This window comes from Sabethes cyaneus, chromosome 3 (assembly GCF_943734655.1).
Source record: "Sabethes cyaneus chromosome 3, idSabCyanKW18_F2, whole genome shotgun sequence".
NCBI classification, from domain to species: domain Eukaryota; kingdom Metazoa; phylum Arthropoda; class Insecta; order Diptera; family Culicidae; genus Sabethes; species Sabethes cyaneus.
The window spans coordinates 104,001,277-104,015,383 of record NC_071355.1 but is presented as its reverse complement, the minus strand read 5'-3'; the positions used below and the strand labels follow the sequence as shown (position 1 = coordinate 104,015,383).

General features: G+C 39.4%; 1 protein-coding gene across 1 annotated transcript in view; it reads left to right on the top strand.

Moving 5' to 3' along the window:
* Positions 1–13,784, top strand: part of LOC128741125 (probable ATP-dependent RNA helicase kurz) — a 36,757-nt gene extending 22,973 nt beyond the window's left edge. The window contains exons 3-4 of the mRNA XM_053836711.1: positions 13,319–13,521; positions 13,596–13,784. Of these exons, the coding sequence (XP_053692686.1) occupies positions 13,319–13,521; positions 13,596–13,684 (292 nt within the window). The 3' untranslated portion in view covers positions 13,685–13,784. The remainder of the gene's footprint in view (positions 1–13,318; positions 13,522–13,595) is intronic.
* The last annotated feature ends 323 nt before the right edge of the window (positions 13,785–14,107 follow it).

Below are 14,107 nucleotides of genomic sequence, written 5' to 3'. Positions count from 1 at the left end.
GTAGCACTGTTTTCGTGGCTTGAGTATGGTTACCAGAACAAGTCGTTGAAATCGATTCAATCTCGGGTGCGACAATCTTCGGAGCATCAGCTTGTTCATTTGGGACAGAAGAGCTTAGGCTTACTTCTCGGGTTGCAGCTTCTGCATCATTGTGGAGTTGGGTGTGATGTCGTTTTTGACATTTGCGACAGGTTTTTTGGAAGGACAGTCCTTGGAGCGATGTCCTCTTCTAAAGCAATTAAAGCAAATTCCAGATGCTTTAACCTTTTCTATCTTTTGAGCAGCGGAGAGGTCGTTCAATTTGTTACATTGAAAATTCAGATGCTGGCCACCACAGAATACACAAACGTTGACGGGAAATTTCATTTCGGCTGGCTTTGCCACAGCGGTGTGGCTTCGGTGTAGTGGCATCTTCACGGGCATAGGAGGATTCTTCGGTTTGGGTTGATGGCTTAATGGCTGGGATGCTGTTTCACAATTCTCCAGTATTTGGCATCTGGATTTGAGAAACGCAATCGTTGGATCGTACTTCGGCAATTCTGCTCTCTTGAGACTTGCTTCCCAAGCTTTTCGTGTGAACTTATCAAGGGAGTTAGAAATCAGGTATACTACCATATGCTCAGAGACACCGGTCAACTCCTGCTTTAGAAAACGTAGGCTTTCGATATGCCGTGTTGCCTCGTCTAGCAGGCTACGCAAATCCTTATAAGTCTCTGCCGACATTCTCTGCAAATTTAGTAGTCCTCTGATGTGTGACTCTACGATTACTCTTTCATTTTCAAACCGTTCAGTCAGCACATCCCATGCTTGGCTGTAATTTCCTTCGCTCAAAATTTTAGCATCAAGCACACCGGCAGCGGAACCGATCAGTGCCTTATCAAGGTGATAAAGTTTAATAGCATCAGAATCACCTGACTTGGCCATCAGATCCTGAAAGATGGCTTTAAATTTAGGCCACGCGGAGTAATCACCATTAAAGGTCGGAATGGGCATTTTTAAAGGCTGCTGTTGTATAATCATTTGCGATGATGCCGGCGATGGAACAAGTGAATGGGCTTTAGCGGTTAAAATACGATCTTCGACAATCGTAGACACAAAATTGTACAGTTTTTCAAATTGTTCGTACACTTCTTCTTCTTCGGAAACTTCATCATCAGTAATGAGGGCCATCACTTCACTGTGAAATCCGCTGAATTCGGTATAAGCAGCTGACAGGTTTTTCGAAATCACATTTAGCTGGGCCAATACCATCGATTAGTCGAAAAAATCGATTGGTTATAACCTTTACGTCCCGATACCAGAAATAAGGATACTTGCAGTTACACTTTCGGCTCTATCTCCATTGTTGTTCAATCGATTTCTAGGCAACTGACGTTAAAAGAACTACATTAGATTGGTCGGTAAATAGCAGGTTTTTTCTTGAGCTGTTTTCTTTTCAGCTGGATACCAGGCTTACGACTTTACACCTCTTTATCGACAGACTTCACATCCGTATTATTAGAGGGTTATTAGAGTAGAATGGGACAGTTGCGAAGCTAGTGCAACAACTCTACTGATTCTATCTAGCAGCATCACCTAGCCGAGATTTGAACATACGAATACGACGACCGGTTTGTTAGATCAGCATCGTATCTCGAAACCAACTAACTGGCCCATCGCATGTGGTTAATTTAGTAGCTAAGCGCCAGTCACTGTAATAAATTAAATTTGCTAAAAATTGTTGAATAATAAAATTTCAAAAAATCCGGTATAATCGATCGGCCAGGTAATCGATTATCTAATAATCGGAACATAAAGCAATCGATTAAAAATTAATCGATTATTTTGACAGATAATCGATTAGTTTGATTAATCGAGAAGTAATCGGACATCACTAGACTTCCCTTTGCACGAACAGTGTGCACGACAGAACACGATCAAACACGTCCCACAAATTCAATCACGTAACGGGTTCTCTTCTGTGCACGGACAATGTGCGACAGAACACGATCAAACACGTTCACTCGTACGATGCGCAGTCGGTTTTTTCACAAGCGGCGCGGACGGCAGAACACGAATAAACACGTTACGGCACGCGGTACGCAGTTTTTTTTTTGTTCGAGAGCCGCGAAATTTATAAAATAATTTTCGGGTGGCGTGTAAAACAGCAAGGCACGCTTCGGTTTGAATCGGTTTATAATCCTCGGGTTGGATTATAATCTTTTGGGTCGGATTTCCTTATCCGGCTCGAAGGACCAAGCTTATGTTCGATGTTGAATGGACTGTATGGTTCGGAAAGGAGATAATCGTTACGGAGAAAAATTCTACTCTTCTGGTTCCTAAAAGGACCTTTTGGGTGCAACGATGCTCCGCGAATGCTTCGATAGAAAATTTACTGCGATCACTTTTCTTCACCTTTATTTTCTCTTCTTGCTGTTTTACACCGTTCGCGTTCAAATTAAGACTAATGCTCTACACAGCGAGCGCTGCGCCTTTATACTTCTATGACAGTGGGGCGGGGCTAAAATTACCTCGGCGGCAGACGGAACATTGAGTAACGCAAAAATTACCACAGGGGTGAGGGATCTCAAACCATCATAAAATAAATTCATGTCTCCAAAATCCCCACATGCCAAATTTGGTTCCATTTGCTTGATTAGTTCTTGAGTTATGACGAAATTTGTATTTCTTTTGTATGGGAGCCCCCGATCTGAAAAGGGAAAGGATCATAATTCACCATAGACAAATTTTCTGCCTCCTAAAACCCGAATATTCAGATGCTCCGTATTATTACATTGAATGCACCTACTTTCTTGCACAGTACAAGATTTGTCATCGTGATCTTGTCCACACTTGTCGCATCTGGGTTTGCTGATACAGACCTTTTCTGTATGACCGTATTTCTTGCATTGCTTACAATACATGGGACTCGGGTCGAACCGGAATGAATAATCTTTCGATTTCTACAAAATTCGGTAGTACCGTGCCCTCGAAAGTCACACGAACACAAGCCGATTCCGAATAGATCTTTTTTTCGCCTTTAGTAGAGCCGACTGTTAGCCGACGAGCCCCAGGAATACGAACCGACTTTAGCGATAGGTCATTGAACCTTCCACTGCCGTGTTTGGTTAACTCATCGCAGTCAACTGAAGAATCGATTATTACCTAGGTAACCAATAAGCATTAGTATAAGCAGTAAATCAATCGTTTATTAGCATCCCTGGCATTTTATACTGCAGGTTGCTGCTTATCAGCCTTTTTACTGCATAACTGTTGGTAAATTGGCATCCACAATTCTATTTAAATTCTTCTTGTCGGTAACTAGCTGCAAAGAAGCATTGTCAGCACTATAAGAGGGCTAGCAGTAACGTAGCCGCATATTTTGCCAAAATAGCGTTTAAGGCAACTTAAATGCTTATTGACTTACATTTAAATTGCATTGGAAATGCTTATTGGTGACCTGGGTACACCATCAATTTCTATCTGTTGGCACGGAAGATACACTCGGTACTCAAGAACGAATAATTGGTCTAAGGCAATTGCATTGGCCTCCAGACGATCTTTCAGCATAACTTTTAACTTGTTGCTATTCAGCTTTCTGATTTCAGATACCGATTTGTACTTTCGGCTTAACTGCTTTAAAAGCTGTACTAGGTCTGAAGTAAACAGTATAAGGTCCATGTGATGAGTCCGGGTAAATCTTTGCACGTGGAATCTGTGAGGCAGAAGTCTGACCTTCTAAATCCGAATCTATTTCTAGATCCTCAGAATCCGGTAAATCGGGGACCTCGAGTTCCCCTCCTTCTAGAACCACATACTTGCAATCCAGCAATCACTAGTCACGAACAAAGCACTTGCTACAGTATAACGATTTATCGAAAGCAAAATTAAAGTTTGAATTCCGCTGAAGAACAATAGAACAATAGATATCGATGACTTTGGAAACACGACTGATCACCACGAATGTCGCCGAACGAATGGCGAGAAAATGCACTTATATTTAAGGCTTGTTCGCGACAAAATTTGGACACCCCTAAACACACACAGCTTCGGAAATACATTAACAATTAGTGAAATATTTTGCAAATAGGTAGACGTATGTCTGTTCTTTCTGAAAATATAACACATGTTTATATTACAAGCGCTCAGCGTAAAATGGCGTCGAAAGAAGAGCAGGTGCGAAAAGCAATTGTGATCTCTCGTTAAGAAAACTTTGCCAAAAAGCTTGGATTTCCTCCAAGCACTGTTCGCGTGCTTTTAAATCGTTCGATACTCGCTTGACAACAGCTAGGAAGAAGGGAAGTGGAACGAAAACGGATCTGAGGAACCACCACAAGGATGCGAAGATAAAACAAATATTACGGAGGAGACCAGATCTTTCTGTACGTACCATTGCTAGTAAAATAAAAATGTCGCCAACATTCGTGCACACTTCTAAGCAACGACAAGGCATGAAGTCTTTCAAGGTGAGGACTGTGCCAAACCGTAATGATAAGCAAAATACGACGGCCAAAACACGCGCTCGTAAGCTTTATCGCGAATATTTAACGAGGTTTCCATGCGTTATAATGGACGATGAAACGTATGTCCTAGAAGACTTTAAATAGCTTCCTGGTATGTCTTTTTACACTGCCATGAAACGGAATGGCGTTGCAGAGCATTTTAGGACAAAGAAGAAAGCCAAGTTCTCCAAAAAATATTTAGTATGGCAGGTCATATGCAGCTGTGGTCGAGTAAGCAAAAGTTACATCACTACGGGAACGATTAACAAGGAAATATATCGTGAAGAATGCCTGCAGAAACGATTGTTACCGTTCCTACACGGCCATGATGTACCCTCGCTGTTTTGGCCTGATTTGGCATCCTGTCACTACGCCAAAGATGTTTTGGAATAGTATGATGCTAATGGAGTTCATATTGCACCGAAGGAGGCGAATCCACCTAACTGTCCAGAGTTACGCTCCATCGAGCGGTATTGGGCTTTGGTGAAGAGTGAGCTGTCCCAGCACAAACAACAAGCAACAACTATAGATAAATTTCGAAAATCTTAAACAAACGCAGCTAAATTGGTTGCCAACAAGTCTGCACTGACCCTCATGGCAAGGGTAAATTCCAAAGTTCGCCAATTTTTCATGCAGACCAAATAAGTCATGTTCATTTATTTGATAATTATTAACGATACACACATAAATGATAGAAAATTGTTTCATAGATTAAACTTCTAGCAAATTTGTTTTATTGCAAAATTAAGATGTCCAGATTTTGTCACGAACTAGCCTTACTAAAAGTAGCTTGAGCGAGGATAGAAGGTGATAATAAATAAAAATCAAAGCAGCTCACAGCATTTAATATAGTTTTAGGAAGCACAAACCTAGGGAGAAGCAGAAAGTGCATTGGATTCACGGATTTAAATTAAAGTTCCTAAAAGCAAAATCACTAAACATAGATTTGACATAAAGTTGCTCTATAATCACTATTCTGTTATCATTCTTATTTAATGTACTCTGCTACAGGAATTTTATAATTTATATACATACCCTAATTTACCCCTAATCGCATATCAGTCCCATATGCATTTTCATCGTTTTTGAGTTAAATATCATTCTCTCTTTTTCTTGCTTTACTATCCATTAAGAATACAAAAAAGCTGTTTTTATTCCAAAAAGTCTGAAAAAAATATGAAGACAAATTGTCTCATCTTAAAAATAATCGCATATCAGTCCCACCAAATGTTTTTCCTGGGTATGGCCATATATTTTACTTCAGTTCATATAAACAATATTTGTTGTCGTTTTTACGCTTTTTAATTATTAAAAATCATCAGTTAATTATTAAATACAGGGTTGTGTCAAAGAAATTCCATACGAAAGTTAAGGGGGGACCCTGCTCTGGAAGATCGAAAACTAATATATTTTCGTAAATTTTTTTCAGATGCTAGAATTATAGTTAAGTGTTGGGGTATTTTGGTTATTGGTTAAGGTATATTTGAAGATATATTTTGTATTTTTGGATACCAGAATAGTGATTATTATGCTGGCAGCAAGTGGGCACGTGAATGCCCTCTAGAAAATAGTTCCTTGCTGGCGGTACGTACTGGGAACCAACGGAGTATCGTAGAACGGATTTCAAGGATGATTTTGAAGCTTTAGGTCAATACCTAAATTGTTACGTAACGGTTTTTGGAAATTCGAAAAATTACCATAATGGCGACAATTTTTCCAAAAGAAAGGTGTTTTTTTTATGAAAAATCGCCAATTAAGAGCCTATAAAAATTGAAAAATTGAGATATCAAAAAACGACTACGTAACAATTTAGATAATTCATTTTTACATGCTGAAAAAAATTCAACCAAATTGGTTCACTAGATTCTGAGGTATACGTACCGCCAGCTAAAGAAACATGGTTTCGGGGAAAACGCGTTCAAAGTTTCGTACAGCAGTAGACTTCCCTTGAGGTGGCTCCACAATATTTGCCGCAAGTTTTCAACGAGACCAGATATTAAAAAATCCTCTTGGCATGACAGTTCTGAAGGAATAAACGTCTCGAAAATGCAAAAAAATAAAATTCGATTTTTCCGACTTTCCAGAGTAGGGTCCCCCCTTAATTAAGTAATTTTCGTTGAAACGGGGCCACTAATGACACGTGAGATCTTCAAATATTGGAACTCTTATACTTGATTGGAACTTGATTGGTTGGAAATGGTTAAAATATGAGAATTCTTAACACCTCGAAACAGTGGATCCCTCGTTCGCAAAGGGGCTCGATGGTTTAAAAAAAAAGTTGAATTTTTAGCAAAATATTGAAATATATATTATGAAATGTTTCCTAAATTTGCAATGAAACAATTAACAAATGGAATAGTTCTGTAAAGAATAAGAACAGGTTGAAATTCCTGAAGTAAAAATTAAATTTTTTGGTGGTTATCTTGGATTTGGTCACTTTATTGGATTTTATGACAAAAATCGCCGTTTTCACCATGAGCATCTCAACCGATTTAATTTTAAGACCACCATTGGAAAGCTGAGAAAAATGCTATTCGTAGCATAACTACTTCTATCACAGAACGGTTGTGTTAGGATGGCAGCTCTGGTGAGTGACTGTGACAAAGTGTTACCTTTCCCTTGTCATCGTGTAACGGTGGACCGAAACGGAAATAAAAGAAAACGGATAGTATAGGAGACAGCTAAACGAGTTATTAAAGTTAGATCATTCGTGGCACGATCGTCATACGATACAAAAGTTATAGTTCTAAGATTTCTATTCTCACATTTATATATACATTGAATTATATGCTATAAGTGATATTTACATTTAAACTATAATTGAAATTGAAAAGGTAAATTAAAATGATACCTATTGAGCTTAATCTAATTAAAAAATATTAGTCTACTTTGTAGCAATTCCCGATGGTAAAATTGATTTGTTAATTGGAGAGTATAGTGACGAAGACTAAAATTTGTAAGCATAGATTTGAGACTGATTTAACTATTTAAACTTTAACTATTTAAATTAAATACAATTACAGCTTCAAGCTGCTAAATCCAATAGCTGCTCTGGAGAATTCGTCTTTTATCCGAACAAAACTTGAAGAAATTTTAATTTCGGATAAAACTAACCTCAAAATGACAGACGAGTCGGGTGCGAAAGAGGTGACTAACCGGAATCGTATGTTCTGCGAGGACACCGATAGTTCGGACGATTTAGTCCAATGTGATGTGTGTGATTTTTGGGCACATTTCAAATGTGCAGGCGTGACGGAAACCGTAAAAACCGAACCGTGGAATTGCTCGAAATGCAGTAACCAACTGCACGTGTCGAAACTAACCAAACGGGTTGGGCCAAAGAAAGGCTCTAATAAAAGGTCTGGCGCAAAGAGTGATGGGGGATCGGATGCCGGGCGTTCGCCCGAGGATAATTCCAACGAAGACATACTTCTACAACTACGCCACGAACAACAGAAAAATGAGCAAGCGCTAGAAGAGCAAAAAATCCTCTTCGAACAGCGTTTGCAGGTGCAACAAGAGCTGATGGAGAAGAAGCGAAAAATGCAGCGAGCAATGTTGGAGCAGAAATTGTTGCAAGAAAAGAAAATGCTAGAGCTGCAGCTGGCTGACGAAAAGGAATTCCTACAGCAGCGAAAACAGCTTCGTGATAACTTTCATCGTCTGAAAGTCGATGTTAGCCTTCAGTATGGCCCCGAAGAGGAGGCAAGATCTATTCCCGGTTCTGATGACAACGATGAAGTGTCGAAAGTGCAAGATTGGATGGAGAATTGTTCGAAGGACCCTAGAGAAGGACATTCTCGAACTCTGAACGACAATTTACTTACGCGAGAACGGAGCCGTAAGGAAATCGTCGATAACCTCACTAAGCAGCAGCCCGATCCACAGCCAGAGGATATTGAAGCCCTCGGCCATGTGAACGACTTGACAGAAGAGGAGGCAGCAGTAATTCGAAACATTGTAAATCGTAGACGAGTGAATACTGCTAGGGCGCATTCGGCAAGAGGCCCCACCAGTGAACAATTAGCCGCTCGTCAGGCAGCATCTAAACACCTTCCCACGTTCAGAGGTGAACCTGAAGTATGGCCTCTGTTCATTAGCTGTTATGAACATACTACTGCTGCGTGCGGATATACTAACACCGATAACCTGAAACGGCTTCAGGACAGTTTACAAGGACTCGCGGAGGAAGCCGTTCAAGGTCGCCTGCTTTTACCGGAATCTGTTCCAGAAGTCATAGAGGATCTGCGAAAGCTGTTTGGGAATCCTCAAAAACTACTTAAAACCTTAATGGCTAAAGTACGACAAGCGGAACCGCCAAATTTGGAAAAAATGGAAACGTTTCTTTATTTCGGAATCACTGTTAAACAACTATCCGATCACCTGAAGGCAGCCAAACTGCCTGATCATTTAAATAATCCGATGCTCGTGCAAAAATTGGTTAACAAGCTGCCATCGGATTACAAACTCGACTGGGTGCGCTTCAAACGTGGTAAAACTGGAACGCCACTGAGACTCTTTACGGATTTTATCAACGAAATTGTGTCTGAAGTATCGGAAGTAGCAGATTTCGCCGTAACCGAACAGAGTAATCCCATCCCATTACTCAACAAACCCAGAATAAAAGAGTTCGTTCACGCACACCAAACTCCGGCTGTATCGAAGCCGAATATACAATCTCCCCAGCAATCTAGAAAACCCTGCAATGTTTGCAGACGCACGGACCACAAACTACGGTTTTGCGATGATTTCGCGAAACTATCGCTGCAAGATCGCATCAAAGTGGTGGATAAATATCAATAATGCCCCATCTGCTTAAGCGATCACGGAAAAGCACGGTGTACGTTCAATTACCGATGTAATATTGACCACTGTACCGGACGACATCACTCGTTGCTTCATCGATCGGAAGACAGCTTCCAGGCTGCACACACCGAATTCAATGCGCACTTGAGCTGCAAAAACCCGGTTATATTCCGGGTCATTCCCGTTACGCTGCATTATGGTACGTCTTCCGTAGATGTACTAGCCTTTTCGGACGAAGGCGCTTCTGCTACGCTTGTCGAGCAAGTTGTGATCGATAAGTTAAATGCCCACGGCACGCTAGAGCCGTTGGTAATTGTATGGGCAGCCAATATGGAACGACACCAGAATTATTCCATGAAGCTCGATATGTTTATTTCCGCGAAAGGTTCAAAAATAAAACACGAACTAACAAATGTACGTACCGTAAACAAGTTAGTGTTACCGAAGCAGAAAATTCAGTTTAATAAAATAATTCCTTTGTATAAGCATCTGTACGGCGTTCCCGTGACAGACCGCACGAGAGATGCTCCAAAAATACTGATCGGGCTCGATAATATCCACTTATTCGCGCCGGTGGAATCCAGACTTGGAGGCCCAGGAGAACCAGTCGCCGTACGATCGATTTTAGGTTGGACTATTTACGGTCCCTGCCAGCAAAGTGCATCAGTACGATCATATGTTAACCATCATGTCATCGAACCGATGAGTAATCAGCAGCTACAAAACTCCATCCAGTCAGTATACGCAATAGAAGATATTTCGGTACCATCTGCAGTAGTTCCACAGTCGGACGAAGACCGTCGAGCTTGGGCTATATTGGAGCAGACTACGAAACGGATTGGAAACCATTTTCAAACGGGACTGATATGGCCAGCGGACAACCTGAAGATGGCTCCTCTAAAACTTCTTAGCATTCCACGTCTAGAACGGCAGGAAACAATGCTCGCGGCAAGAATGGTGGATACAGTAAAACCGAATCACTTCTATAGCGTCACAAAAACTTTCATCTGGACTGAGTCACAGACAGTATTAGCTTGTATTCGTTCCGATGTACAAAAGTATCTGTCAGACTGGCAATACGTGTCATCGAAAAATAACATCGCCGATTGTCTCACAAAGTGGGGACGTCCCCCTGACATGGCAGCAGAAAGTGTATGGTTGCGTGGTTCCGAGTTTATTCAATGCTCGCCAGATACCTGGCCTCAGCATAAGCCGATTCCTGAAAACATCGAAACAGAGTTGAGAGCCATTCACATGTTCCATGAAATAAAACTGACAGAACCCTTTGCTAGTCTTACCAACGTTAAAAAATGGAATGTTTCGGTAAGAATCATTGCTTGTATATACTGTTTCATATTCAACTGTCAGCCGATAGAAACGCTGAAACCAACAGTAAATCTTGTAAAATTCGTTAAAAAGATAGTTAATGCTAAGCAGACATCGTTACGCCAGGACGAATTCCTAAGAGCGGAAAATATGCTGCTTAAAATAGCACAAAGTGAAGCGTACGGAGATGAACTAAAGATATTACTTACGAATCGTGATCTGCCATTCGATCAATGGATTACGCTGGATAAATCCAGTCCGCAGTTTAAGATAACACCTCTTTTCGAAACGTCGGGTGTGCTCCGTTTGGAAGGAAGAATCGAAAGGGCAGAATTCTTGCCTTTCGATTTAAGTTTGTCCATCGTGCTTCCAAAGGACAATTCTACTACCGAGAAATTAGTGCATTCCTATCATGAGCGTTTTGGACATGCCTGCAGAGAGACGATCAAGAATGAAGTTAAACATTGTTTCTTGATTAACGGTCTCAGTTCTAGAATCTCTAAAGTAGAGAAAACTTGTATGATGTGCAGAGCTCGTAAATCCCAACCACAAAACCCTCGAATGCCAGCGCTTCCAGTTCAAAGACCAGTTCCTTATCAACAGACACAACAGTTCACTGCTGAAATGTGTAAAAAGTGGACAACCGAATATATTTCTACAGTGAAAAAATGCACCAAATGGTTTGGTGATACGAGAGTTTTGCAAAAAGGTGATTTGGTGTACATAATAATCGGAGATCGTCGTAAACCGTGGGTCGTCGGCATAGTGGAGCAACCAATAGTTGCAAGCGGCGGTCGCATACGTCAAACCATGATTCGTATGAACAATGGTTTGTTCAAAAGGGCGACAAACCAGCTAGCAGTGTTGGAGATCAATCAAGGTAACGCTGATCCGGAGCCTCAAGCCGGTTGAATTCCCGATCAGGATTACGGGTCGGGGGATTGTTAGGATGGCAGCTCTGGTGAGTGACTGTGACAAAGTGTTACCCTTCCCTTGTCATCGTGTAACGGTGGACCGAAACGGAAATAAAAGAAAACGGATAGTATAGGAGACAGCTAAACGAGTTATTAAAGTTAGATCATTCGTGGCACGATCGTCATACGATACAAAAGTTATAGTTCTAAGATTTCTATTCTCACATTTATATATACATTGAATTATATGCTATAAGTGATATTTACATTTAAACTATAATTGAAATTGAAAAGGTAAATTAAAATGATACCTATTGAGCTTAGTCTAATTAAAAAATAATAGTCTACTTTGTAGCAATTCCCGATGGTAAAATTGATTTGTTAATTGGAGAGCATATTGACGGAGACTAAAATTTGTAAGCATAGATTTGAGACTGATTTAACTATTTAAACTTTAACTATTTAAATTAAATACAATTACAGCTTCAAGCTGCTAAATCCAATAGCTGCTCTGGAGAATTCGTCTTTTATCCGAACAGGTTGCGACTGAGAAGAACTGAGACTGATATGCGATTATTTAGCTACTCGATGGCCTAAGTAATCGCATATCAGTCTCTACCTTATTTTTCATTGCCAATTTCACAAAAAATGCAATATTTTGATAAAGAAGCTTGATATAGCTTCTATTTCATTATATTATCTCGAAAAAATAGGAATAAACTGCGCTCAACAGGTGAAATAACCAAAACAAAAAAAATACCTTCAAACGCTGTTTTCTCACCTCGATGATGATGCAGATAGGACTGATATGCGATTACACGGTGTTACACGGAAAAAATACTTCTCAAATGACCTAGTGTACGTTGTTAGTCACACCTAGTACATCATAAAAACACATTTGAAATCTTCCTACCACCCCCAAAATTTCAAGTTATTGTAAAAAAACGTTTTTTGGCTAGGTGTACACATACTATCATGAATAACTCAATATTTTTTCAAGCAATTTTAAGTGTTTTATACATTTTTGGAAAGCTTAGAGGACAAGCTTTTAGAATATATACGCATACACTATGGTTCTACAAAAGTTAGACGAGATTTTTTCAATTAAATATGAAATTTAACTACAAAAATGAAATTTTTCTCACTTTAGGGGTCTATAAAGTGACCTTAAAAATGACTCATAATCCTGAGCTCAACATCACTTGTTTTATATTCAATCCTAAGACTTTGGTCAAAATTTCAGCCAAATCGGTCAACATTTGCAAATTTGAGAGCATTTTTAAGAGTTTTAGATTTGTTGCTTCTCATATATCACTCGCCTAATCTTACATCGTGTTCAAGATGCTCAGTTGTAAGATTAGGCGGGTGATATATGAGAATTCTACAACTCTTAAAAATGGTGTCAAATTTGTAAATGTTGACCGATTTGGCTGAAATTTTGAGTCTGTTTTGTGCATGCATGCAGTTTTGTGTTTAAAGGTCTTTTGTTGCCCTTATTTTAAGCACCAATACACACATAACTGAAAAGCTCTATTGTGCTTATTGTTATTCGCTCACTAATTGTAGTATACATTTATATCAGTGCAAAAAGAATAGTACACGCACACGTACGATACTGGCCCCTTGAGACTGATGTATGTGAGAGAAACGAACAACGAGCTCATTCGTGGAACACCTATTAATACGTTCGGTCGATATATACGAATAATAAATATGATTTCTAAATACGTCGATTAAACCTCTTTGATTCCCTTAATATACCTTACACTAATGAACATATTTACATTACAGATACTTTTCCAAATTTTTCTTGGCTGGGGATGTATGCCCGAAATTGAAAAAATTCCGAGAATTTTTGCTGTCATCTCCAGATACCATTGTCAAAACGTATTCCTCAACGATCCCGCGAATAAACGCATTAGTAAAAACTATTCATCATAACGAAATTTACAATCGAACCCGACTGGAGCAACTTTGGAAAACTGATCAAAATTGTAAATATAAATATAATCATATACAAAATCTGTGTGATTATTCTCGAACAAAGAGTACAATATTTTTTTTTTAGTTTTGCTTGATGAATACATGCAGTTTCTGCCAGCTTCTTGTCAGGAGGACGTTCGTCGTGTATGGCCTCCAGTCAATAATATAACGTGAGCAAACGTTTAATATTCTTTTATATGTGTCACGGTTGGTATATATTCAAAATGTAAATAACCTTGTAACATCTGTTTTGGCAACTTTAATAAAACTTCAATTTTTCACATAAATGCCAATGGCATCATTCTATCTTTATATCACACTTTCCGAAACTTCTATTATTTCTATCATATTAAGGTTCAAACTCGCGTCGTTGATTTCTGGGATGGGATTACAAAAGCAGTTTTTATACTAAAAATAATAATTTTGTTTGTGAAGCTGATTTCACTCCATTCTTAGCGTCTGTCAAAACACAATAATAAATTTTCATGAACATACCTTTTGTTTTAACTTTTAAGCATAAAGACTGCTTTTGAAATCCCAGAAATCAATGATGTGTGTTTGAAAAGCAGAAATTTTTTACAAAGTGCCAAGCCTCCA